Below are 27,230 nucleotides of genomic sequence, written 5' to 3'. Positions count from 1 at the left end.
CAGAAGTGGGCCTTGGTATCTAATACCCTCCTAGACACGCCAGGCCCTTGAGTTGGTGGGCACTCTTACAGTGACTGCAGAACGCAGGGCAGGACAGGGAAGTCAGCGCTGAGGTGGTGTAGGTGTCTCCGTTCCATTTTACACCTGGGGAGGCGCCCACTAAGTGGGTTGCTGCTGCTGTTGTTGTTCAGTAGCTGAGTTGTGTCTGACTCTTTGCCTGCTTCTTTGTCCTCCACTATCTCCTGGAGTTTGCTCAAATTCACGTCCATTGAGTTGATGATGCCGCCTAACCATCTCATCCTCTGCCGCCCCCTTCTCCTTTGGCCTTCAGTCTTGCCCAGCATCAGGGTCTTTTCCAGTGAGTCAGGTCTTTGCATCAGGTGGCAAAGTTTTGGAGCTTCAGCAACAGCCCCGAATTTTATGACATTGTGTCTTATTCCTGCTTTCTTTTGTCTTTGATTATGTTGAATTCGTGTTACAGTCTTTCCAATAGTTTCTTGGCTGAAGCTCTAGGAATTTCACCCCGACATTTGTGTGTTGGCTTTCCTTGCCTCGTGGTGGCCTGTTTCCCTGTGTGTTGTATGATTTGGGTCATGAGGTTACTTCCATCCAGGCTTTATCCGTGGAAACCCTGGAGGCCTGGCTTGTGCACCTGCCCCTCCAGAGCAGCTTTGTGGTCATTCTGCTAGAAGCCTGGGGCTAGCACAGCCTGGGGCCACTTCTATGCTGATCAATTTAGGCTCTCGCTACCCGCCTAACCCACCCCAGTCTGAAGGCAGACCCTTGACTACAGATTTTCAGGAGATGTGCAGGCATTTTCCCTGCCTCAAGTTCAGGTGGTCAGAGACAAGTTTTCTTGTCCTCTCCGTCACCAGGCAGATCTTTCTCCCAGCTGCCTGTTTATTAGGGGTGCCGCCCCCGAGACCTCTGGCTTTCTGTGAAGGACTCAGTTGCGCCTTCCGTCGTCCTCCTTGCTGGTGTTGCATCTCCCAGCTGCTGGTTTTCACCTCTCTGTCTCAGCGTGTGAAAGTGTTAATCACTCAGTCATGTCTGACTCTGCGACCCCGTGGACTGGAGCCCGCCTCCAGAGACTCCTCTGTCCGTGTGGATTCTCCAGGCAAGAACACTAGTGGTTTGCCATGCCCTTCTCCAGGGGATCTTCCCGACCCAGGTATCCAAGCCGGGTCTCCTGCATTGCAGGCCGATTCTTTACCATCTGAGCCACCAGGGAAGCCCCCCTCTCCCTACCCCCACAAGGCTGCCACACCTTCATTTAACATCTGGGTTCTTAGTTGACAGTCTTTTCCTGTGATTTAACTGTTTTGCTAATTAGAGCACAACTCTCAGAGTATAGTAGTGAAGAATGCAGACTCTGGAGCTGGACTGCCTGGGCTTGAATCCCAGCTCCACCAGCATGAGATCTACTGTTTCTTCAGCGGTGAAATGGGGACAGCAGAGAGCTGGAGTTGCTGCAAGCGCTAGAGGGTGTTGACAGAAAACAGTAGAACACCTGTTGTTTTGCAAGCAAAAACAGGTGTATTCGGGAATAGCAAAGGATTGCAATTCAGGATGTGCAACCTATGGCAAACCACAGGCAAGTCCAGGGTACCATTCTTTTATAAGAGAGAAGGGGAGTTTGGAGGGGCTGTTATAAACAAAAGAGTCCATTGGAGGAAACGGGGAGTTCCAAGTGTAGTGGCTTTTCGTTGGCTGAATTCTCCCAGTCTCTCATTGGCTGGGCTGTTGCCAGGCAAGGAGAAATTCTTCCTTCCTCCAGCTGGGTAGTAGAGTAGTAACCTTCCTGTTGGAGATGCGAAGGTCTGTCTCTTACTGTTGGGTCTGCGACTGACCGGGAGTGCTAGGATGTGAGGGCTCCCCCTTCTGGCCTCCTGGCTCCATGTTAAATGAGGTTTCTGTTAAGATACTTGAGATCACTCCATATCGAATTATTGTATATTGCAAGCATTATGCTGGCCTTCAGTAAAATTAATATTGCTGTTGTTCAGTCGCTAAGTCGTGTCTGACTGTTTGCGATCCCACGGACTGAAGCACGCCAGGCTTCCCTGTCCTTCGGTATCTTCCGCTGATTGCTCAAACTCATGTCCATTGAGTCAGTGATGCTATCTAACTATTATTTTAATTATATAATAATTATTAGATTAATTGTGTAAATTAATATCAGATATGGTATAAAGATACTGATAAGGAATCTCTTATTGATAATACTAATATTATTATCATTCTGGCCTGTGGTTGATTATCCTCACTTTTTTACAAGCTCAGTTCTGCATTTAGACGTGTATAATTTTTTATGCAGCATTTCTGGGGGATACGTAGGGAGGAGTTTTCAGGTTGTGCAGTTCCCTAAATTGACTTTTAAGTGGTGAATGCAAAATAGTAACCATATTCTCCATATATCACCACTTCTTCCCAGGCACTTTCAGAGCCTATATATACCTGTGTCTAGTTCTCCTACTAAGTTGCAGGCCATCTTTGGAGTCTGATGGAATCTGGCTCAGCCACATACCTGCCAGCTCTGACTCATCTTGCGTCTGTGCAAATCCCCCAGCCCTTATCTGGCCAACACGCTCAGGGCCAGATGTAACGGCGGAATTCCAGTTATTTTTGAATGATGACGCAGGCTGTCACTGCCCTGTGGAAGGCATCAGGGCAGCATCCTGGGGAATGTTTTTGCACAAGATCTCCACCGCGTCAGGTAGACAGAGACTCTAAATAGCCTTACTTCTGGTCAGATCAGGTTTTGTGGCTAAATGAGCCCTGACAAACATCTGAGTTTTCAAAGTTCTTTGCATTTCTGAATCTCAGATCGAGTCTTGCAGCGGTGAGGGAAGTGACTGGACCTGACTCCCGCTCCAGCAAGTCTTCGCAGGTAGCTCAGTGGTCAAGAATCTACCTGCCAAGCAGGAGTCATGGGCTCGATCCCTGGGTCGGGAAGATCCCCTGGAGGAGGAAATGGCAACCCACTCCAGTGTTCTTGCCTGGGAAATCCCATGGACAGAGGAGCCTAGTGGGCTGCCGTCCATGGGGTCGCAAAGACTTGGGTATGACTGAGCGACTGAGCGCAGTGTATCGTGAACAAGGACAAGTGGGGGTTTGTAGCCAAGGAGCAGGGTGAGGGTCAGTGGGTGGGAAAGCTGGAAGAGGAGACATCGGGGGAAGGGGGACTGTTGTTGACCCACTCCACTGAATTCTAGCTGAAGGCCAGCCAAGTGGTGAGACACGGGGAGCACAGATAGCAGGGGTGGGGGGTTTTCACTAAACTGACTCAGAATTCTTGCTCAAAGTGGATTCTGCAAGGACAGCGAGTGGAGCCCAAGGTCAGCCCTCGTCCAGCAGAGAGCTCCAAGGAGACTGATTAAAGCTAGGTCGAGAGGGAAGTCTTCGTCGGTGTCCGCTGGGCATTTGCTCCTCTGCCTGGAGGAGCCTCAGCCTCGGGCGTCTGATGGAGGCGGCAGGCCCAGTCCCGAGATCCTCACAAGGAGAGGCAGGGGGCAGCCTGGGGATTGTTGGCTGAGCTGGGTTGAGGGGAGAAAGATCCTGGGGGCCTGGGATCCAGGGGACACTGGAGGAATGGGCATGGAGAGCAAGAGGCCAGCTGGTGATGACTGCTAATGTTGATGACCACCTACTGTGCGCCAGGCCCACCCTGAGCCTCTGACATCATTGAATGCATTTACAGTCTTGGGATCCCTGTGGGGGAAGGTGTTCTTCTGACTCGTCTTACAGATGAGGAAACCAAGGCACAGTTAAAGAGAGGAGAGGTGATCAGCTCAAGACAGTCAGCTGTTAACCGGTAAAGCCACCATCCAGCCCAGGCCGGCTGGCTCCAGAGTCCACACCCCAAATCACGGCCCTCTCCTGCCTTTTACTATTAATATAATCACTGTACAAGAGATGAGTTGGAGGGAAGGGACAGGGGCACCCAGGCCTAGGGCAGAGGCTGGGTAGAGGCCCAGAGGTGGGAAGCGGGCAGAAAGACTGGGAACAGTGGTTGCTTTGTCTCCTAGCGGGGGTGGTGGGGGGGGCTCCAGGAGGGGGCCTGGAGGGGCTTCGTAGGAGTTGCAGTGGAGACCGAGGAGCAGCGGCCGTGGTCTTTAGGAGTCTTGGCCACCTCGCTGGAAATTTGGAGCTCATCCCGCAGGCTGGGGCCTCCGCGGAAGCCTCGGAGCCGATGGGTAGGTTATGTCTGGGTGGCATAGTGGCTCGATCGGCCAGCGGTGGGGTGGAGTCCTGTAGACTGAGAGGCCAGGAGGCCAGGTCAGGGCAAGGGGAGGTGGTGAAGTCTGGAGTCCTCAGGCCTTCAGGGCCCAGAGGTGGGCAGGTTCCAGGAGCAGGGGCCGGACCTGTGCTTGCTGATCAGCAGGGGGGGGAGCTGGACAGTAGGGGCCGGGGGTCAGTGGGGGAGGGGCGCTACCTGCCCAGGCTTTGTGTGAGGAGGGTCCCAGCCTCTCCCAGGAACAGGCCAGTGTTCAGTCCACAGCCCATTATGAAGGAAGCCAGGACTGGAATGGGGACTCCAGCATCCATCCTGGCCTATGACTGGCCAGGTGACATCAGGACCTGGGGCCTCCATGTCCACTGTGGTGGGGGAATCAGACCACTCTGCTGGCAGAGAATCAGGTCCCCAGCTGGGGACCGTGGGCCAGCCCAGCCAGGGCCAGCCCTCAGTAAGGGGTCCCTGTTGCTGGAAGGGTGGGGGGCTCCCCTTCACACCTCCCAGCGAATCTCAGCAGCAGCTTCTCCTGCGTTAAATGTATCACCTGGTGGACAGAGCCACGTCCCTGCAGAAGCAGGAGGATGGTGGGTGGGGCGGATTCCTCCTCCCCTGGGAGCAAGGCCTTAGAGTCGGCAGAGTCCAGCTGACCCACCGCCACTGCCTCCTCATTGGGCTCTGTGGGCTTTATTTACAAAGTCAAGGACGCAGGCTCTCCCCCCGCCACTGACCTTCACCACCCCTGGAACTATTCATTCCTGGAAGAAGTAAGTGAAGAGACCCTTTTGGAGCCCCCACCCCCCCCAACCCTGGTCCACGATCCCAGGCTCCTCTCCTGGGCTTCCCATCATTAGTCTGAGCTCTGGTTGCCTGCGCAGTCCTTGCTCTTTCCAAGGATTCTTCTAAGAAAAGGCTGCTGGCCAGGAAAGTGCCTGGGGAGGAGAGAAAACTGGACATCAAGCCCAATCCACCCAGCTCTGCCCGGCATGGCCCCGGTCCACCTGGCTACACAGTGGGGATGTGGCTCGGAGCTGCATTTATCCAGGTTGAGAAAGGCAGAGCGGCCCCCTGCTTTGTTGGCGTTCAGAAGCCACGATGCCTTGGCCAGAAGTTACCTGTCACCTCCTGTCTCCTAGAGTCTGTGTGCTCCTGTTAGACAAGCCGGGAGTAGGGGACGAACGCGTCTCCGCTTTGCTGGGTGTTGGGGCCCGACCTTGCCACATTTGGCTGTGAGGTTTCCCGGATGCAGAGGTCAAAGCCGGGGTCTGGGTGGGCCAGGGTGCAGGCTCTGTCTGGAGAAGGCGATGCCCTGGTGTCTCAGGGCTGCCTTCACCAATTGTCACAGACTGAAATTGACTTCCTTATAGTTATGGAGGCTCATTCAATCCTCCCGCTCACCCTGGGAGGGACATTCTACTGGGAAGCCCGAGACTTGGGGGCATAGGGGCTTGCAGGGGAGGCGGCTGAGTGGGGAGCAGACCCAGTTTGGAGGACTGGGAAGCCTGGAATCTCTCCTGCTTTGCTCTCCTAACTGTACCACAGGGACCTATCTATAGACCAGAATCAGGGTTCCACAAAAAACCCAAAACTCCGATACTTTGGCCACCTGATGCGAAGAGCCCACTCATTGGAAAAGGCCCTGATGCTGGGAAAGATGGAGGGCAAAAGGAGAAGGGGGCGGCAGAGGATGAGATGGTTGGATGGCATCGCCGACTCAACAGACAAGAGTTTGAGCAAACTCCCAGAGATACTGAAGGCCAGGGAAGCCTGGCGCACTGCAGTCCTTGGGGTCGCAAAGAGTTTGACATGACTGAGTGACTGAATAACAACAAGAGCTGCACAACACTGTCCCGGGAGAGACCTGGAGAACCAGTTGTTGAAGATGGGAACCTGAGGCTTGACAGAGCCTCTAGTGGGTGCCGTTTGGGGATCTAAGAACAGGGACGTCTCCTGGTCAGAACGCCCGCCCCCACCCCACCCCAAGCCTGGGATCCAGATCCAGAAGGAGGAGGGGAGGGTTCTGAGAGCAGAGGGAAGAGGCCACTAGTTTGGGGAAGGGGGCTCCAGGTGGGTCCTGGTGGCAGCGGGGTGGGGCGGGAGCTCTGCTGGCAGAGAGAAGGCTCGAGGGGACCGTGAACATGTCAGGAGATGGCAGATGGCAGAGCTCGGAGGGGATGGTGAGCTCCCCCGACGGCAGAGACCCTGGCTCTTTTGTCCCCTGCTGTGTTCCCAGCGCCTAGTGCCAGGCATGCAGTAGGTGCTCAATAAATGTCTCCAGCGCTTTTAAAGCACTGGGGAGGTGGGCTTTGTCCCCCTAGCAGCACAGCATCCCTGCCCCCACGCTTCTTAGCTGACAGCTTAAGCAGGCAGCTCACCCCCACTCACCTTCTCTGTCTCCATCTCTGAAACGGGGTAATAATAGTCGGTACTGACTCTGAAACCACCAGAAGGGACACTTTTCCCTGGAGCATCTTGGACTGCAAGGAGATCAAATCACTCCATCCTAAAGGAAATCACCCCTGAATATTCATCGGAAGGACTGAAGCTGAAGCTCCAATACTTCGGCCACCTGATGTGAAGAGCCGACTCATTGGAAAAGACTCTGATGCTGGGAAAGATTGAAGGCGGGAGGAGAAGAGGGCGACAGAGGATGAGATGGTTGGATGGCATCACCGACTCAGTGGACATGAGTTTGAGGAAATTCTGGGAGATGCTGAATTACAGGAAAGCCTGGAGTGCTGCAGTCCGTGGGGTCGCAAAGAATCGGACACAATTGAGCAACTGAACAGCGACAACAGTGAAGCCAGAGAGAAAAGCTCCCAAGTCTGAAGACTGAAGGCAAAAGGAGAAGCAGGCGGCACAGGCTGAGATGGTTGGATCGCATCACCGATTCAATGAACACGAATTTGAGTAAACTCCAGGAGATAGTGAAGGGGAGTCTGGCATGCTGCAGTCCATGGAGTCGCAAAGAGTGGGACATGACTTAGTGACCCAACAACAACCTTGAGGGCAGGACCCACCCACCTCTGGTCGTGGTGCCCCCACCCCAGGCTGGGCACAGGGGCACCTCTGAAAGTCCCCCCACTCATGAACTATATAGTACATGCTGCTTCTGATGGCCTGGTGCCCATCCAGCCTGAGGACTGGTTGTCCAGCCTTGGGACAGTCGCTGAGAACCATCACATTGCAAAGCCTTCGGAGATGACCAGTCTAATCGCCAAGTGATGCTGGCGTCACCGTGGGTGATGGGGGCTCAGCCCTGACTCCAGTCTCTTTCTGCAACTGTCACAGCCAGCAGTAAGCCACCCTTTGGCGTGCACCGCACGACCGTGTGAATGGTCTCGTCCCACCTCCCCTCAGCATGGGGGTCTTGCCCATCTCAGAGAAAGGAGACACGCGCCAGGCATTCCCCTCAGGGTTCTCTATGCCTGGGTGAGGCCCCTCCCAGCTGTCCAGGCCCCCAGGGTGCAGAGTGCTGGCTGGTGGGATTCCCCAGCAAACTGGAGGGACAGTCCCAGCCTGCTGTGGGGAGCACCAGCCTTTGCCACCAGGGGGTGGAAGTGCCCCTCCGAGCGGGCAGGGTGCAGCTGGCTGAGGTCAGCGCCAGCAAGAGGTCCACAGAGCTGGCGGCTGCCTCTTGCCTGCTCCTATCCTACCCCTGGTGGCCTAGAAGGCTGGAGGCCTGGGTTCCAGGGCCGCACAGACTTCCTGCCATCCTGCTCCCAGGAGTCAGGCTGTCCATCTGTGTGGTGGGCACATGACTGAGCCATGCCCAGGGTTTTGCAGAGTCCCTGAGATACTTCCGAGCAACCCCAGGCCTCACCCCTAAAGATCCTGGCTGGAGTTCCCAGCCCTGGAGGCCTTTCTGATGCCAAGACCCAGTGCTTTGAGCCCATCCTAAAGGTCACTGCCAGTCCTCGCACCTTGACCGTGAAGACAAAACCTCCGGACCAGCCCCTCAGCACAGTCATACCTCAAGGATCAAAGACACCTGGATCACCAGCTCCTGCCACAGCTACGGGGAGCACGTGGGCCCTGAGGGCTTTGTTGTTGTTCAGTCGCTCAGTCGTGTCTGACTCTTTGCCGCTCCGTGGACTGCAGCACGCCAGGCTTCCCTGTCCTTCACCGTCTCGTGGAGGTAGCTCAGACTCATGTCCATTGAGTCGGTGATGCCATCCAACCATCTCATCCTCTGTTGTCCCCTTCTCCTCCTGCCCCCAATCCCTCCTAGCCTTAGGTTCTTTTTCAATGAGTCAGCTCTTCACATCAGGTGGCCAAGGTATTGTAGCTTCAGTATCAGTCCTAATGAATAGTTAGGATTGATTTCCTTTAGGACTCACTGGTTTGATCTCCTTGCAGAAGGGTTTTATGGGGTCTCATTCCCATGTCCCTCAACCCCATCCATCTTACCGATGGGCAGACCAAGACCCGAGAGGTCACCTGACTTGATGGCAGGTCCAGTGGACCCCCGTTCTGCCCAGGGCTCCCTCCCGCAACAGAAAGAAAAGCCCTGTGGGTCCCCCTTATTGACCAGGGTCCTGTACCAGGTACTGACCTCCCACTGGTTGGGGAGGGGCTGGGATGAAGTTTGACTCCTTAAGGAGGAGAGGATGTGGTTGATGCCATCAGGCCTGGCACAGCTCTTGCAGCAAGGTTACTCTGGGAGCCTCGGGGGTGCATGAATGGGTACCCCTGTCTCCCATTCCCTTGAATGGAGGGCATTCCCTTCCCTGAGTCCCAGGCACACACGGGCCCAACCCAGCCCCACCCCGCCATACGGTTGCTCAGTCCCCAACCTCTTACCTGGCACAGAAGCCTCCATAAGTCAGTGGAGGGCCCGGTGGGCACCGGGAGACCCTGTGCCTGCCTGTGGGGGCAGCATCCCAGTCACGGCGGTCACGTGGGGCCACAGGCCCAGGAGGCCGGGTCATCTGACATTTCCCGGGAAGCCAGAAATCAGGGCTTCTGTGCCAGTGTCTCCATTGTGAAACCCTGGCTGTGGGCAGTTTTGGTTTTCTGTTTTTCTCCCCCACACCGCGAGCTGTGCGGAACACGTTTAGGGGCCGGACTTGGTTTTCGGCCTCCCCATTGCCCCCTGCTTTGGGGGCTGGGATGGTTTGCCTCCCGGCCTCTGCCTCAGATTCCAGCCCTGGGGCCTGCCTGCTCCCCTGCCTGTCCAGCCCCCACCCACCCCAGGCCCCTCCCTGCCCATCACCAGCCCAAACACAGAAGACCCCTGGGTCTCCACTACACCCCCAGTACTGCCAGCCCCACCTCTGGCATTTCTGGCTGGCCACTTCTCCCAGCCCCTCCTCTTCTAGCCCCACTCCTGCCCCGCTCCTTGGACTGCCCTTACCACCCACATCCAGAATAGTCCAGCCTCCCTCTGCACTGAGCTGGCCCCTCGTGCCAACCAGGCCCTGCCTGTGGCTGAGTTCTTCCCACCTGAGTGCGCCAAGCACACGAAGCAGTGCCCTCCCCAAGAGCCTCCCTCCAGCGAGGGAGCCCGCCCTGCATCCTGTCCACCGGGATGTGGACGGATCCTGGTGGTTCTCTGCTGCATTTACACCAGGGGCGGTGACAGTGGTTCTGCCTCTGTCCAGTGTGGCAACTTTTTATATATATAATTTTATTCATTTATTTGACTGCTGAGTCTTCACTGCTGCACAGGCTCTTCTCCAGTTGCTGCCAGCAGGGGCTCCTCTCTCGTGGCACGCACAGGCTTCTCGCTGTGGTGGCTTCTCTTGCTGCAGAGCCGCGCTGTGGAGTGTGCGGGCTTCAGTAGTTGCGGCCCGTGGGCTCAGAAGTCGCGGTTCCGCGGCTCTAGAGCACAGGCTTAATAGTTGTGACACAGGGGCTTAGTTGCTCCGAGGCGTGTGGAATCTTCCCAAACCAGGGATCTATGTTGGCAGACACATTCCTTACCACTGAGCCACCAGGAAAGCCTCAGTGTGGCAATATTTACAATGCATTGAATCCCTTCCCACCTGTGAGACAGATGTTTATCCATCCATTTAACCAAATATTTACCGCATACCTATTGTGTACTGAGCTCAGGAATGTAGTGGTGAACTACATCACAGTCCTGGACCCCCTGGATGCCTGGCTTGAGGCATCACATGGAAAAGTCATCAGATGCCCAGAGGGTAACCCCTGAGCCTAACCCAAGGTGAAGGCAGTCAGAAGCGGGAACGAGGAGAGGCGGGACGGTCCCCCAAGAATTTCAGGCTCTGGCCTTGATCCCCAGGGTGGTGGGAACCAGCAGGGCCTCCAAGCGCAGGAGGGGACATGGTATGCCAAGGGTCACCCTGGTCACCACCTGGAGGACAGGCTTTCCGGTGACCTGGGTGGCCCCAGGCAGACCAGTCAGGAGGTGTCTGTTGTCCTGGGCTGGGGAGGTGACAGTGGAGGTGGAAGGAGCAGACAGGGTCCACAGTTGTTTCTACAAGGGTGTGGAAACCACCGTCCTTCCTGGCCTGTCGTTCACGCTGCGTCATGCAGGTCTCAGCCTTGGGGGTGATGTACTCTGGGGGAGTCAGAGGTCTCTGACCCCTCCATTCTGAGCTCAGAGTCAGGGGTCTTGCTGGGCAGGACTCTGCCTGCCGAGGATGAGGGTAATGTCTGGTGTGCAGTACGTGCTTGGGAAACGTTGGGTGATTTTCCCTGGACAGTGTCTCCTCCCCAGTCAATACACCTCATATGAGGCTATCCTTGCGCCTGGAGCCACAGAAGACGCTCATTGGTTACTCAGCCTGGGCTTGGCAAATCATCCCACCTGGGGCATTCAGCAGAAAGAGTCCCGGCCTTGAGGGGGCGGGGGATTGAGCCAGACCTCTCCCCTGCGATCACCACCTCCTCCACGCTAAGGTGCAGATTCCAGTCTCTGAGTGGGGACGGTAATGTGGACCTACACTGTGTCGGGCTGAATTACCAAGACCAGCGGGGTGGGGGAGGGGGGTGGCGGCAGGGGCTTTGGCTCTGTCATTGACGGGGGTCGGGGTGGGGGCGGTGTAATCTCATACAGAGAGCCTGGATAGGGGGCCTGGGAGGCCCCGGGCCTCAGTTCCATCTTCTGTACAGCACTGGGGGGAGGGGGCCTGAGCACCCTTCCTTCCCATGCTGGGACTCCAGGCTCTGCTTCTCCTCTCCCCCAGTGATGCACGCGGGACATTTACAGGAAGACGTGAGGCCAGGCCTCTGGTGATAAAGGCCTTGCTTCGGGAAAGGCCGTGGGAACACAGGAAGGGAGAGACACTGTCTTGCCCTGTCTGATGGAGAGGGCAAGGGCCAGGAGCCCCATGGGCATCCCAAACCGTTTGTTCATTGTAAGGCGTTGGGCAGGTTCTTTCACCTTCTGAGCCTTGGTTTTCTCAACTGCAAAACAGGCTGAAGACCTCGACCTAGTTAGCCTTCATGAGAACCAGGGAGGAGCCTGTGTCCACATGGCGGGGTCTTGAGAAATCTGTCTGGGCGCAGCCTTTAGTGGGGAGGGATGGCGAGGTAGGGGGCACTTGGCACAACAACTGCAGCAGGGGTCCGGGACCGGGCACGAAGCAGAGCACCGTCGGGGTGGGGCCGCAGGGCCTGTCGCGGGGTGGGCGATTGGGGTCGGATTGTGCAGTCGTGCGTGTTGTTTTCTGGTGGGCACTCGTGGCCCTTGGAAGAATAGAGGGAACCCAGAGCGCGACCCCAGGAGGGCCGCTAAGGCTGCCTTGGAGGAGCCGGCCCCACCCCCAGCTCGTGGCCCCGCCTCTGCACACGCCCTCTGTGGAGGCCCCGCCCCCAGCTCTAGGCCCCGCCTCTGTACACGCCCTCTCCGGAGGCCACGCCCACGCCCCGCCCCGGCCCTGCACCCCGCCCCCTCAGTCCTGCCCCGCCCCCGGGCCCTTTTTGCGCCGGGTCCGCGCGGTATCCGCCGAGCTCCGGGCGCTGCGCGCCGCGGCCGTTCGGAGCAATGATTAACCCGGCGCGGCGGCCGGCGTGGGGCCCGGGGCGGAGGCGCGGGGCCGGGGCGGGCCCCGGGAGGGCCGCCCGGCTTCCTGCTTTCGCCCAAGTTTCCTCGTAGAGGGCGCAGCGCCGGCTGGGGCCCGCGGCGCGGCGTGGCGCAGGGCGCGGCGCGGAGCGCGCGTGGGCGCGGAGCCCGCCGCCAGGGGAGGTCACCATGAGGACTCTCCGCAGGTTGAAGTTCATGAGTTCGCCCAGCCTCAGTGACCTGGGCAAGAGAGAGCCGGCCGCCGCCACCGCCGCGGACGAGCGGGGCACGCAGCAGCGCCGGGCCTGCGCCAACGCCACCTGGGACAGGTAAGGCCGCGCCCTCCCGGCCGGCCCCGCGGGTCCCAGAGCCGGGGGCGGGGGGCGCCTGGGGCGAGGAAATGTGCCCGGGGGCAGCTCTGCGCCTCCCGGGTTGCGGAGAACTCGCTCCGCCGGAGTTACGCGGGCGGGGAGGGAAGTTTAGTGCGACGTGTTTCTAGAACGGAGGGACGAGACCGCGGGCCCGGGGCTGGCGCCAGGGGCACCCCTACCCCACCCCGCAGCTGGTGGGTGACGGGGTGGGCCTGGATCCCGCAAGCCTGCCTTCCTCCCGGGGTCTTCCCACGTCTTCGCCCCTCGCCCCTGCTGTTGGCAACCTGGGAGGTAAATAGAGCAGGAAGTATTTATCCCATTTCGCAGATGAGCTTTGCGGGCGCAGTCGATGGGTTGCTCTGCTTCCTGTTTCTGCGTTTAGGTCCCTTCGGTCGGGAGTCGGGGCGGCCGGCTTTCCCTTGAGCGCGGGGGGAGGGCCCCTGCCCTCCCAGCTGTCAGCAGGGGTGCAGCAGCAGCAGCTGCCTGGCATTCCTGAGACGACCCTCCCCCAGCGAGTCCTTCCCAGACTAGCAGGGGCCGTGGGAAGTCCCACCCCCACCCCACCAGCTTTGTTTAAAGAGCGAGGCTGGGGGAATCCGGAAAAAGAGACGATTTGTTTAGTGGGATTTCCCACCGTGTTTGCTCAGGAGCCCTATTCAAAAACATAATTTCCACCAAAAGGAAAGTGGGAGGAGAGGAGAAGAGAGGGGCGCAGGCTGTCCAGGGGGGCTGTGGATGTGAGCTGCCCCCACCACTGCACACGCCCTGCCAGATGCTCCACCGTCTGTGGTCTGGGCCACCAGGAAACCAACTGTCAGCGTGGATGCTCACCTATTCCTGAGCGTGGCGGGAAGCACAGGGCTGCCAGCCTGAGACCATCCTCTGTGCCCTTCGCTTCTGTCCTCTACCAGGTTGCGAACGGCTTGAGAGTTAGGGACCAGTCGGCCTCAGTTTCCCCATGGGTCAGCATTCCTTCTTACGGGACTGGTGTGGGGATATGGAGGGAAGGACTCCCCTCAGGGCATCTCCTGGGCCCAGTGACCACGTGCTGCCCGAAGAGGCAGTTCCTCCACCCGCAGCACTGAGAGAAAAGCAGTCCCCCTCCTTGTCTCTGCCCTGATCCAGCCCGAGGAGACAGACAGAGTTAGTTCACATTCCAGGTCTGCCTCTTCCCTGCTTGAGAGAGTCACTGAGCCTCCCTGGTCCTCAATTTCCTTGTCCTTTAAAATGCCCACCTCCAGGCTGTTGTAGGGATTAAAGGTGAAGATCTGTATTCAGGCCCTCAGCATGTGTCTAGCACCTAATAGGTGTTTGGTAACTCACGACTCAAGCTCAAATTCACGCTGGGGACATGTCAGGGCGGGCCTTGTCGGGATAGGTTTTGGGAGGGCCTCTCACGGGTTCCCAGGTGGCACTGCTGATAAAGAACCCGCCTGGCAGAGCAGGAGACCCGAGACACGGCTTCAGTCCCTCAGTCGGGAAGATCGCCTGGAGAAGGGAGTGGCTACCCGCTCCAGCATTCTTGCCCGGAGAATCCCATGGACAGAGGAGCCTGGCTCCCGTCCGCGGGGTCACGGAGAGTCCACCACAACCAGAGCAGCTGAGCACACGCGCGTGCTAGAAGTCTACTGGTTCCTGAGCTTTCACCAACAGCAGCTTTCTCCTGCAGTGCTCAGCGCTACTGGGGTCTCCAGGCAGAGGTGGGGGCACCCTAGGATCGGCTCTGAGTCTTCTGGAGCCCAGGGGGGTGCCTGTAGGGAGAGGCCACATGGGCACCCCCACTGTTTTTTGTTTTAACCTAAAGGAACTTTAGGACCTCAGAGCCGTTCTGTGCCCCGTCCCTGGCGGACTGCAGGGTGTGGCCCGGCTGGCAGCCAGCTCCCCCCAGGCTCCTAGCCACCTAGCCTTGGACCCATTGCAGCTCAACCTGCCCTGCCACACTCCTGCGGCTCGGCCCATGCGAGGGGCCCCTGGCTCACTTTGCCTGCTGCCACCATAACTCGGGGAGGGAGATACAATTACCACCCCGCACCCCCATTTAGAGGGGAAGAACGAGAGGACCAGGAAGCTTGCCCATGCTGACGCCACAGAGAACAGCGCCTGCTGTCCTCCCCCTGGCAGAGAGAGCCCTGAGTCAGGGAGGGGCAGGGTCTTCCCCATCGGAGCTCCGCGGGTATCACCGGGGGCCTGAGCCTGTTCTGGCTGCCTGCTGGCCCACCCGCCTCCTTGCAGTATCCCCAGGACAACAGCCTCGGGGCATGGGGCAGTGCGGGGCCTGCCTTGCTGAGCTGTGGACACCTCATTTTGAGTCCAAAGTGAACCCCTTTTTTCTTCGTGGCCGTGTTAGTTTCCCAGGGCAACTGTAAAACAATTGGCACAAACTTGGTCCGTCTAGTCAAGGCTCTGGTTTTTCCTGTGGTCATGTATGGATGTGAGAATTGGACTGTGAAGAAAGCTGAGCGCCGAAGAATTGATGCTTTTGAACTGTGGTGTTGGAGAAGACTCTTGAGAGTCCCTTGGACTGCAAGGAGATCCAACCAGTCCATTCTGAAGGAGATCAGCCCTGGGATTTCTTTGGAAGGAATGATGCTAAAGCTGAAACTCCAGTACTTTGGCCACCTCATGCGAAGAGTTGACTCATTGGAAAAGACCCTGATGCTGGGAGGGATTGGGGGCAGAAGGAGAAGGGGACGGCAGAGGATGAGATGGCTGGATGGCATCACCGACTCGATGGACGTGAGTTTGAGTGAACTCTGGGAGTTGGTGATGGATAGGGAGGCCCGGTGTGCTGCAATTCATGGGGTCGCAAAGAGTCGGACACAACTGAGCAACTGAACTGAACTGAACTGGTGGCTCAAAACAACAGAAAGTCCTTCTCTCCCAGTCTGGAGAGCAGGAGTCCAAAATCAGGTGTCCGCGGGGCCTCGCTCCCTCCAGAGGCTGCAGGGGAGAGTGTCCCTGCCTCTTACAGTTCCCTGTGGCTCCTTGGCCTCTGGCCATACCGCTCCGTTCTCTGTGTCTGCCTCCACCGGGTCTTGTCCTCTGTGTCTCTGTGCCGAAACTTCCCTCTCTTTCCTCTTACACCACTCGTAGGACGTAGCGCCCAACCTAAATCCAGACTGGTTTTGTCTCAGAGTCCTTTACTAATTACGTCTGCAAAAACTCTGTTTACAAATAAGATCTATGGCATTGGGAAGACATGAATTTCTCGGAGACCCACTGCAGTGACCTGGCCCGGTCCTCTTGACTTCCCTGGGCCTCTCTCTGCTCCCTCATCTGGACGTGGGACAAAACACAGAGCATGTGCCCATGACGGCGGCATCCACGTGTCACCTGGCCGTTCCTTCCTTTGTCCATTCGTTCACCCACTGGCACTGTCCCAGCCCCAGGCATGGAATCGGGAGTCGAGGAAGAGGGTCAGGAGGTAAACGGGGCTGCAGGAAATCCACGAGGCCCAAGCGGGTGGTAGTCAGTGCTGGGAAGAACACAACCACCGGGGAGTGTGAACACTGGCCACACGCGGTGGGGGACTGTGCTCCCTTCTCCCGTGGGTGCACAGAGGAGCTCTGGGTGCAGGGCTGGCCCACCGGGCCGTATTCAACGAACCAGAAACTAGAGCAGAACCGTCGGCAGCTGTTTCCTAAGCCCCTGCGGCTGCTTTCCGGGGCGGGTTGTGCCCCGCGCCCAGCCCAGGGCTGGCCCTGCAGAGGGCTGGATGCCTCACCTGTTGGCCCCACACACAGCCCCTGGTCCCCTCCCCAGGGGCTCGGAGGTGGCATGCTATGTCCCTGTCCTTGTGCTGGCCCCAGTTAGCACCTCGCTCGGTCTGGACCCTTCTGTGTGTGCGGGGCGTCGAGCTGCACAAAGGTCATGTCCCTGAGCTCAGGGGCCAGCTGGGGGACAGGCAGAGCCCCCCAAACCCTGGCCTGAGTCCTGCATTTGGGCCACAGGATATAGACCATTAGGGAGCACTACTCCTCGCCTGAATGCCTGAGCCAGGCGCCTGCCTGTCTTCCGGCTGTGGGAGCCCATGCAATGCAGTGGCGGGGTCCTCTTGCTCCTGCAGACCCGTCTCTAAGGCTGCGATGGTGGTCTTCAGAGAAACCGAGGCCAGAGAAGGAAAGGGCCTTGACCAAGAGCCCCTGCTAACGCTGGGTCTGAACCCTGGTCCGACTTGGAGCCACAGCCCAGGGCTCATGTCCACTGGGGCCAGGCCGGGCGGGGGTTGGCGGTGAGAGCCCAGAGGCTGCAGCCCGCCCTGCTCATCGACCCATCCCTGGTCCTGGAGGAGTGAGGCGGGGGGGCGGGGAGTGCAGAGCATCCTGTGCCCGGCTCTCCTCCTGGGCCCTGAACGCCGCATGCCTCCGATGCGGCCCACCCCCAACCGGTATTGGCCCCTGTCCCAACCCTGGGCGTGGAAGAGGCTGCCTTCCTTCCCTGCAGCAGCCTGCAAGGTGGGACTCCTGCCCCCACCTTGCAGATGAGAACTCGGAGGCGGGGGACCTGTCCAGTTCTAAGTCCAGAGCTCCTGCCACCACTTCATGGGGGTCTCTGGGTGGCCGAAGGAGGCTGGCTAAAACCTCCAGGGTGACTGGTATTTGGGAGCGGGAAGGGGAGGCCAGTGGGGGCCTGTGCTTGGCATCCCCGCCGCTCCCACATACTCAGTCTGGGGCACCAGGCAGTTAAGAGGGTGAGGGCGCACCTGGCGGAGGCCTGCACTCCTCGCTTGCTTCCTGAGGCTCCAGAGGCAGGTCCAGAGCAGAGCAGGGCCCATGAAGGGGCAGGCCTGCGCCTCCAGGCCTCGCCCTTGGCCCCAGCCTTCCCAGGAGTCCCTAGAGATGTGTTGTGTGACCTGCCAGGGTTTGTCGCCTGCTTACTCTCTGCCAGAGTTTCCTACATGGACGGATGAGTGACAGTGAGAGGTGCGGCCGGGGTCCCGCCCTGCTGGGGTCCCACCTGCTGGCGGCCCCACACCGGCACCAGCCCACGCCAGGGCAGCCAAGGCAGGTCCCCCCAGAGCCCCACAGTCAGCCCTTCCTCCCCTAGCCTGAGCACGGGGACCCTGGCCAGCCCTGAGGGCAGCAGGTCTGGGCCCCATCGTGGGGGCCGTGGAGCCTCACCCAGGGGTTCAGGCTTCTCTCCTCGCCCTGTGCTCGGGTGACAGGTGCTGAGACTGGTTCCTGCCATCCTGTCTCCCTAGGTGGGCGGGAGCTCTGGAGAGGGCCTCCCTGCAAGAGGAGGTGACGGGTCGGTCTCTACTCGGGCCCCTGGGTGCCTGCGGTTTCCACTGGGCCACTGCCCGTGTCCCGGCTGGGCCTGCCTGCCTTGCTCAGGGAGGCCATGGGCTGGGGTTTCACTTCTCTTTGAAGGGAGAAGACCCACAAGGGCCTTGCCTCTCCACTACCATCCCACTACCCCCGGTCTCCTCTCTATCCCAGCAGGGCTTTATTCTTGACCCAACTCAAAACTTTAGAAACAGCGTGGAACATCAGCTGCAGAGACCTTGCCTGGCCGCCACCCCCATTTGGAGCAGCCACATGGGGTGGGAGGACGGTGGGCCCCAGGCTTCCTTCTGGCCCCACCAGGCATCAAGTTGTATGACACTGGGTGTGCCCTGGCTTCTCTGAGCCTCACCGTTTCCTTCTGCAGCTTGGACTGTCATAGTCCCCACCTCATGCCATGGTTAGAAGGAGATGGAGAAAAACCCAGGGCAGATGGTAGAGCCATGGTGGATGCTTCTAGGGGCACCCTCTGCCCCCCCACCCCCACAGTCAACTCTGATGATGTGTGACACACGTAACCCTACAGGGCGCTATCTGTTCCCCAGTGTCTCCTACAGTGGCTGTGATTATATGAGTCCCATTGTACGGATGAGGAAACTGAGGCACGAGTGGTCCAGTCTTGGCAGAGGTGTGCAGCCAGGGAGCCCAGAGCTGGGGTGCAAACTGAGACCAGCATGGGGGCTGGAGATGGGCAGGGCAGGATCGGGGTCCACAAAGCAGGAGGCCAGGATGGCTGGGGAACTCAAGGGGGACCCCAGGGCTGGGCAGGGCTCTGCATACACGTAGAGTGGTGTGAGGCCTGGGCTGCGAGAAGTAGGCAATAATCGAGACAGACCTCTCCTCTTGCAGAAGAAGATAGGGTCAAATACACTCCCCACACAGGTGGGAGGGGAGAGGGTCCTGACTTCATGGTGAGCCTGCAGGAGAGAGGACAGCAAGGACGAAGGCCTGAGGCAGGGCAGGGGGCGGTGCAGGTGACCCAGTGGGTGCTGGACCCCCAAGGGCCTCCAGAAGGCTTCTCCCAAGAGCTGGTCTTCCCGTCCAAAGCCACATGGTTAGGGTGGCCTTTGGGCAGCGGACCAGAGCGGGCTGGGGTTCCTCCAGAACGCTCACTGGAAGAGGAGGAAGGATTTGGAGAGGCTGCTGAGAACAGCAGGACCAGGCCCGGGAGGCTGATGAGGCCTTCCTGCAGGCCGTCCCCTCAGCCTGACGGAGGCCTGGGCCGCAGGGAAGACTCAGCCAGGCCCCTCTGAGCCTCCACAGTGGCCAGGCCCCATGGGGCCCCACATGCCAGTGCCCTGGGCTCCCACCCCCGGCAGGACTAGGAGGGGCTGACCCCCCACAGCCCCACTGGGCGCGAGTCCCCGGCTGTTCGGATTTCAGGGTGGCAGCTGCAGTCCGGCTTCCTGTGGCCGTTTGACTTCCCAACAGACTCTTACTTTTTTTAGCCTGTAAATGGGGAACAGCCTGACTGTGTCAGAGCTATAGGCCGGGTCCACACAGGCCTCCTGACGGAGGCGAGCGTGATCCCAGCTGGGACCACACTGAGGCTCGGGCCTGGCCAGGCTTTCATCCTCCCGGCAGCCTAGGGGCAGGCACGCTTGTGACCCCCATTTCTCAGGCAGGAAGCAAGTGGGAGGGCGTGTGGCCCTGGCCACAGGAATAAGCGGCATTCCAGCAGCAGGCCCCGGGGTGGTCGGGCCGCAGGTCAGGGGACGAGGCACCTGGACTGGTCCCCAGGCATGTCCCTGCACTGCTCAGAGCCGCCGTCACCCACCCAGGGTGTGTGGGCCCTGCCCCTGCTCTGCCTCTTCCAGGGTGCAAGCTGGCAGCCCTGCCCACTGCTGGCTCCACAGAAAGTAAGGGCAGCGTTGGGTGCGCTTGGTGGCCTCCTGGAACCTGGCCCTTCTGAACCTCAGTTTCCTCATCTGCAAAGTGGGTGGACACTTTACTAGGAACGTTAGGAACTAGGAACGTCCTAGTCCACGTTACTAGGAACGGTGGGCCTGGGGAGAACAGACAAAGGCTCTGGGAGCTTGGTGGCCGCCGCCTACTCCATGATACACATGCACAGCAACCAGTGTCCGGCTGTCCCTAAACACCGAGAAGCAATCTATGGTGCTGAGCTTTACAGCAGCAACCGGATCCTAAGTGGAGGGCGGTGGAGCCACCAGACCTGGTTCTCACCCTTGGGAGCTTATGGCCGGTGGCAGGAACTAATGTGGAAGTAAATGGCAAAGTGCCAGGAGGTGAGGGAAAGGGAGGAAGTCAGGAGGGCTTCTTGGAGGCGGTGGCCTCTGAGCCAAAGCTCCAGCGTGAATAGTTACTTGCCTAGTAGATAGCATGAGGACCACCCCACCCCCACCCACCCCCTTAGGAGAAATGGATACAAAGACCCTAAGGTATGGCAGCAGTACTCTGCCTGGTGGGGAGGAACCATTCCAGACGAGCCTTGAATGCCACATTCAGGCTTTAGGCTGTATCTGCAGGGCCCTGGGTGGAGGCAGGTGCAGTGAGGCTGACTGTGCAGTCAGAGGTCGGGTGAGTGTGAAGGAAAGATATGGCGCAGCGGAGATCTCGGGGGTAGAGATGGGCAGGGCTTCAGGGCCAGTTGGATCTGGAGGGCCTGGAAGAGTCAGGATGAATGTCGCTAGCCGACTCATGGAAAAGACCCTGATGCTGGGAAAGATTAAAGGCCAAAGGAGAAGAGGGCGGCAGAGGATGAGGTGGCTGGATGGCATCACCAGCTCAATGGACTTGAACCTGAGCAAACTCCGGGAGACGGTAAAGGACAGAGGAGCCTGGCACGCTGCAGTCCCTGGGGTCCCAAAGAGTTGGCCACGACTTAAGGACCGAACAGCACTTACCAGGCTCTCCTCTGAGCCAGGCGTGAGCGCGCAGCCGCTGATGGCGCAGGGCCTGTGCTCTGAGGTTTACAGATGGTGGTGGGAACCAGTCGATCAAACAAGTCACCTGTAAACACGTGGCTGCATACTGATGGAATGTAAGCACTGAGACCGCCTGGGCCCTGAAGGAGGGACATGAGCAAAGGCCTGTGGTGAGGGCAGCTTCCCCAGTGGGGCCAGGTGCAGACAGCACAGATACCCAGTTCAGGGGGTCAGGGGCCAGCTCCAGGGCACCTGGAAGCACAAGGCGGTTATATTCGGGGGTGCAGGAGGCCATCACAGGGTGTTCCCTAGTTTCTGGCCTGGGTGTAGAGGGTTCAGGGATACGGGAAGGGAGGCAGAGTGTGTGGAAGGTACCTGGGAGCTCCAGGAGAAGTGACCGGTGACAGGCCTGGAGCTCGAGATGGGATCTGAGGCTCTGGGGCAGATGGGGTACCATGGGGGCGGCCGACCTGTGTGCTCCAGGCCTGGCTTCTCTGCGAGAGGCCGTTGCCCAGCTTTGAGCAGAGTGGGCAGGGCGCCACGGGAGAGGGAAGGCGGGCTGGGGCTCAGGGCCTCTGGTCGGCAACCCTCCTCTCCGCCTCCAACCTCCCCCTGCAGCATCCACAACGGGGTGATCGCCGTCTTCCAGCGCAAGGGGCTGCCCGACCAGGAGCTTTTCAGCCTGAACGAAGGTGTCCGGTGAGTGGCCATCTGTCCCGTCATGCGGGCCCGAGTCTGGGAGCGGTGGGAGGGCTGTGCTAGGAAGGGGGGACCCCGGGCAGGCCCCCCTGTCCACTAGCCCCAGGTTCCACCCTTAGAGCTGAGGTGGGCGGTGACCGCTCTGTGACCCTTGACCCCAGCCGTGTCCTGTGGCCTTCACACCCCGCTCTCTGGTCCAGGACCGCTTTGCAGGGGAAACGGGGAGGGACTTGGGCAGTGGCTCAAGATGACGCCCACATTCCCAGCTGCCGTTGAGCATCGCGAAGGATATTTATTCTGTTAAAAGAGGAAGGACCCACCTGCCTAATGACGGGAGTTTTGTTCCCAGAAAGGCCATTACAGCCCAGTTGAACGCCCCCCTTATTTCCTGCGAACAGTTGAGAACTGAACTCGGCTGCGGGAGCTGGGACAGACCAGTGTGGAGGGCATCTGGGAAGGCCGAGGCATTAGTCCTACGTGGTACTGGAGGAGGCTGAGCTCAAGAGAGGTCGAGAGACTTGCCCAGGGCCTCACAGCTACCTTGTTCAAGGAGGCATTTCCCACCTCCATGCCCTTCTCTCTTATGCCCCGACCAGTGCCATCCTGTCCCTGTGCCCTGGGGTAAACAGGCAGCAAACCTCGTGAGCTCGGGGCAGGAGTAGACGAGGGATTGGGACAGGGTCACCCCACCCTGACCCTGAAGACCTAAGATGGCCCTTCAAAGTGTTAGTCGCTCAGTTGTGTCTGACTCTTTGCGACCCCATGGACTGTAGCCCACCAGGCTCCTCTGTCCGTGGGATTTTCCAGGCAAGAATACTGGAGTGGGTGGCCATTTCCTTCTCCAGGGGATCTTCCCGACCCAGGGATCAAACCTGGGTCTCCTTTGTTGCAAGCAGATTATTTACTGTCTGAGGTACCAGGGAAGCCCGTATATGTTTGTTTTTTTTAAGTACAATTTATCTTTTTACAGTGTACAGTTGAGTGGTTCTTAGTCCATTCAACAGCTTGTACCACTGCCAGCACTAATTCCAGGACATTTTCATCACCCCCCACCCCCCTACCCTGCCACAGAAAAACCCAGACCCCTTAACAGTCACTCCCTATCACCCCCTGCCACCACCACGGCCTCTGGGAGGTTCAGTCCACTTCATCTGCGTGGGTTTGCCCAGATGTTCCCTGTAAATGGAGTCATACAATAATGCACGTGGCCTTGGCGTCTGCTTCTTGCCCTCGGCCCAGTGCACCTCCACACCTGGGCTCGTCTGGGCTGGAGCAGGTATCAGCGCCTTGTTTCTTTTTATGGCCGGATAATACCCCATTGTATGAAAACACGCCCTTTTGTTTCCCCAGTCCTGTGTTGACAGACGTTTGGGTGGGTTGCACCTTTCGGCTGTTGGGAGCATCCTCGTAGGAGACCTCGCGTGGACCTCTGTTCCCATTGCTCCAGGGTCTGCACCTAAGGGTGGGGTTCGGGGGTCTACACTGAACCTCAGGTCTACACTGAACCTTTTGAGGAGCTGCCCAGCCATTATCCGCAGCGGCTGCGCCGTCTTGCATTCCTTCTCACCGAGTATGAGGGGTCGTTTTCCCCAGCTTCTCCCCTGCACGTGTTACAGCCTGGGGCCTTGATTCTAACACCACCAGGGCGGGTGTCGGGGTCTGGGTTTGGTTCCCTGGTGACTGACAGTGGTCAGCCTTCCCCTGACCTGACTGATAACTACCTCCCCCACATTACTGGCCACTCATCTATCTTGGAGAAGCATCTGGCCACATCCTCCGGGCCTAGGGGTTGGTCTCCTGCTGCAGGCGGCCCCCACCCCACCCCCACCCTCACCAGCACCATGAGGTCTCTGACTCCTGCCACCCCACCCCCACAGGCAGCTGCTGAAGACGGAGCTGGGGTCCTTCTTCACGGAGTACCTACAGGTGGGTGTGCTCTGCTCCCCATCAGGCCCGGGGTTGCTTCCTGAGTTGGCTGGAAAGGACAGGGTGGGAAGGGGGTGCCTGCTCCCGGTGGGCACGTGGCGTGCTGGGCTCGAGGTGTCTACCTAGCCTTGACTCAGTTTCCCCAGCCAGCCAGCTCAGGTTGTTGGGGCGGTTACGCGATCAGAGGCAGGTGAGGACTCAGAGCCCTGCCTGGCACAGGGCTCGAGGTCACTTTTGTGATTGGTGGTCCGCCTCTTCCTGGAAGACCAGGGTTGGTCCCCAGAGTCCCGGTGTTCTTCATCTACAAGCCCTGGGCCGTGTCACCCTGAGCTGTGTGGTGACAGTGTTAGCGCGGCACCGGCGGCACCGAGGTCGCCCTTTCCCAGGTGCTGCGGAAGCCACAGGCCTGCAAAGAGAATGAACACACTGGGCCCGGGGCCCCCGAGGTTGCACAGGCAGGAAGGCCGAGGTGGTACAGGCAGGGGTGTCCACATGCAGGCCCAGGAGCGGGGGGTGAGAACCAGCCTGGGGCCCCTCCCCATCCTGTGGGTGTAGGGTTGGTTTTTTAACGTAGCAGCTTTATTGAGGTGTAAACTGATAGATTGCATGGCCTGCCTCTGAACAGAGTGCAGTGCAGTAGTCAGCATACTCACAGCTCTTCTCGGGGGGACAGACGGCTGTCCCCACTGTCTGATCCCAGGCCTTTTCCGTCACCCCGAAGGGAGACCCTGTCCTCGCCCCCTTCCCCTCTCCCCGCAGCCCCAGGCCACCGCTGATCTGTTTTCTGCCTGGATCCACCTGTGTGGTGGGACTGCACAGCCCCTGGCCTTTTAGCCTGGCCTCTCTCACTGAGCACAGCGTTGTCGACGCTCCTCCACGTCGTGCCCGTGTCAGAGCCTCATCCCTTTCTGCAGCCGAGTGACATGCCCTCGTGGGCCGGGGCTGCTCCTTGGTCCTTGGCCCCCGGATTGTTCCTGCTCTCTGGCTGCTCCAGCTGTTGTGAAAGCCACCTGGTGTTGCTTGAGGGGTGGTCCCGGGGGCTACCGTTTGAGCCTCAGGTGGACCATGGCCACGCTCACGCCATCCTTTGGTCACGGAGCCCCTCTTGCCTGAAAGACCCTCCTTCCACGTGCGGTTCAGGGGCAGCTACCTGCCCACCCGCTCAGCCTGGAGCAGGAGACCCCAGCCTGGCCCGTCTCTGGGGGGCAGGTTGGGGGTTCCTTACCCTCTTCTGTCTCAGGACAGCCCGATTGGGTCAGTACCCCTGTCCACTAGAGGAGCTGAGGTCCCAGCTCTGGGGCAGGCGGGCTGTGGGTCATCGGTGAGCCCCTTCCCCTCAGGACCTTAGCTGCCTGCTGGGAAGTAAGTGTTGGGGGCCCTGGGTCCCCCCACCCCGGGGCGGTGACGGCATCTCCACATGGGCCTTGCAGAACCAGCTGCTGACGAAAGGCATGGTGATCCTGCGAGACAAGATCCGCTTCTACGAGGGTGAGTGTGGTGGTCTTGGGGCCGGAAGCGGGTGCCGGCTGCTTGAGGGCGTGGCTCCTGGGCACCCTGGCTTCACCTGGGCTCCACCTAGGGCTCTGGGAAGGTGGGGTGGCCCTCCCGGGCGAGGAGGCTCAGAGGGGTAGGAGCAATGCCTCGAGGGCAGCGGGGCCCAGATCTGATCTTGGGAAGGCCCCTGGAGGGCCAAGGAATGTCGGGGAGAAAGCCTCTGCTTCACCTCACTGCCCACGAGGCTCTCTGGCCCCCAGGAACCCCGTCCCAGCAGCCTGGGAGAACCCCCATCAGGATCCTTGAGGACCAGAGGGGGAGTGGTCTAGACCCGGGACATGGCAGAGCAGGGAGCCCCCGGCCAGAGGAGCAGCTGACCTGGGCTCCCGGCCGCGGTTTGGGGCCCTGTGAGGCCTCTCGGTCATTGTACCCATTTCATAGCTGGGAACAGGGCAGCAGTGGCCCTCAATTCATCCAGAACCACAGTGTTTAAGAGGTGGAGGTGGGATTGGAACCCAGGGCATCCGGGTCCAGAGTGTATCCCCTTTGCCCTTCTAGGGACCGGGCCAGGAGTCACAGCTGGCCTCTCTGCCCACGGCGGCCCTCAGCGAGGAGAGGGAGGCGCCTGACCGGGCCCAGAGCTCTGGAAGGACAGGCCAGGTCCCAGAAACCTTGGGTTCCCCATGTTTGTGGGCTGGAGGGTGATAAATGTAGTGTGTTTGCCTCCTGGTAGGGGTGACTTGGCATAGAGATAAATCGAGTTATGCAGAGAACCCAGCTCAGGCTGATTATGTGCTGTTGCGGGCCTGCTGTGTGCCCCGCCCCGTGCGGGGCAGGCCCCTCTGTGCCAGACCCAAGCCCCACACGGGTGCTGGACTCATCCCAGCAGCTTCCATCACCCAACTCCTGGATCGCCTGACAGACCCATGCAGAAGTTTCCATCGTTGTAGCCACTGAACGCTGGGGACACTGAGGCACAGGGGGGCTGAGTCACTCGCCCGGGCTACACGACCCCTCCCTGGCAGCCCGGCACCCGAATCTGTACTCCTCTCTCTGCTGCTCCAGGTTCCCCCTTGCATCCTTACTGACCCTGGAAAGCAGGGGCCTTAGCCCATTTCACAGAGATGGAGACCAAGGCCTGGGGCACTCAGCATTAACTCAGAGCTGTGTCCTCTGTCCCTTCTGCACCAGCTCTGCCTCTGTCGGGTGGAAGCGGCCAAGGCAGGAGCCTGAGAAGGGCCGTGAGAACCACAGACGTGGGGACAAGAGGCACAGGCCATTGGGGATCTGGGCAGGCTTCCTGGAGGAGGTGGCACCTGAGCCGGCAGGAGGATTTGCTGGCGGAGGGGCCCTCCCATTCCCCTCTCCTGACTCGGCACATTCCAGCAATGCCTGCCCTCCCACCAGCTCCGGCCCAAGGGAGCTGGGCCCTTTGGAGAAGAGGCGCTTTGTGCAGTTTGGTGGAGTCTTGCCCATGATGGCCGTGGCCACCAGGCCACCCAGCAGGGAGCACTAACGCCATCCAACCTCCCCTGGCCTTGGGGACCGGCACAGAGCCCCAGGCTGGGGGCCAGAGGGCCCGGCCTCCAATCCCCAGCCAGCCACAGACACGTCGTTTCCCTCTGTCCCCACCTCGGTGGGGGTCAGACAGGCTCCATCAGTGTGCTCACTACAGGTCAGGCCCCGGGGGGCCTCTGGGGAGCTGGAGGTGGACCTGGGCCCTGCCTGGCAAGGGCTCACAGCCCAGCTGGGCACACAGATGTGGAGCAGACAGCGACAGTCCAGTGTGATCGGTGTCAGGAGGAAGGGAGGCCCTGGGGAAGAGAGGGTTGGCTCCACCTGGCAGTCAGGAAGGGCTGCATGGAGTCAGGCCTTGAAATGTGGTCTTTTCAGGAGGACATGTGGCCTCCTCCAGCCCACGCAGTGGGGACAGGGGCCAGCCACACCCCGAGAGGCAGCCTTGGGAGCCCACCCCACCACTGCCTTCTACCCCAGTTTAAGTCCCAAAGCCTGCTCCCTGTGGCCAGCCACGTCCTCAGCCCATGCCTCTGCTGGGAGGCAGGCGGCCCCACGCGGGGCAGCCCCAGGACCTTGCCACCTGCCCACTCCAGCCTCCAGTGAGGCCTTGAACGTTGCTCCTGAGCAGACTGATTCCTGGAAATGTGGGAAGCCCCGAGGGGCCGTGAAATGGCATCTCTCTCTAGGGAACCCATTGAAGGTGACAGTTCTAAGGACTCCGCTGCAGCCGGGTCATTTCTCAGCAGGCAGACCCTCAGGGTCTCTGAGGGGGACCCGAGGGGCTCGTGTAGGGTCCAGGCCTTGGGCTTGGCCTTGTCCTGCAGGAGTCCCGGCTTGTTAGAGGTC

At 59.5% G+C, this 27,230-nt stretch overlaps 1 protein-coding gene across 2 annotated transcripts in view; it reads left to right on the top strand.

Moving 5' to 3' along the window:
* PRR5 (proline rich 5) overlaps window positions 1–27,230 on the top strand; it is a 53,047-nt gene that overhangs the window by 14,281 nt on the left and 11,536 nt on the right. The window contains exons 2-5 of one of the 2 annotated variants that reach the window (XM_070371458.1): window positions 12,413–12,535; window positions 21,366–21,446; window positions 23,324–23,372; window positions 24,803–24,860. In XM_070371458.1, coding sequence (XP_070227559.1) covers window positions 12,423–12,535; window positions 21,366–21,446; window positions 23,324–23,372; window positions 24,803–24,860 — 301 coding nt within the window. In that variant the 5' untranslated portion in view covers window positions 12,413–12,422. Of the gene's footprint in view, window positions 1–12,112; window positions 12,536–21,365; window positions 21,447–23,323; window positions 23,373–24,802; window positions 24,861–27,230 lie in introns of those variants that run through there. The other variant, XM_070371459.1, reaches the window with a different exon arrangement.

Source organism: Bos mutus, chromosome 5 (assembly GCF_027580195.1).
Source record: "Bos mutus isolate GX-2022 chromosome 5, NWIPB_WYAK_1.1, whole genome shotgun sequence".
NCBI classification, from domain to species: Eukaryota; Metazoa; Chordata; class Mammalia; order Artiodactyla; family Bovidae; genus Bos; species Bos mutus.
The sequence above is the reverse complement of the archived record's forward strand: the minus strand, read 5'-3'. Positions and strand labels throughout refer to the sequence as shown.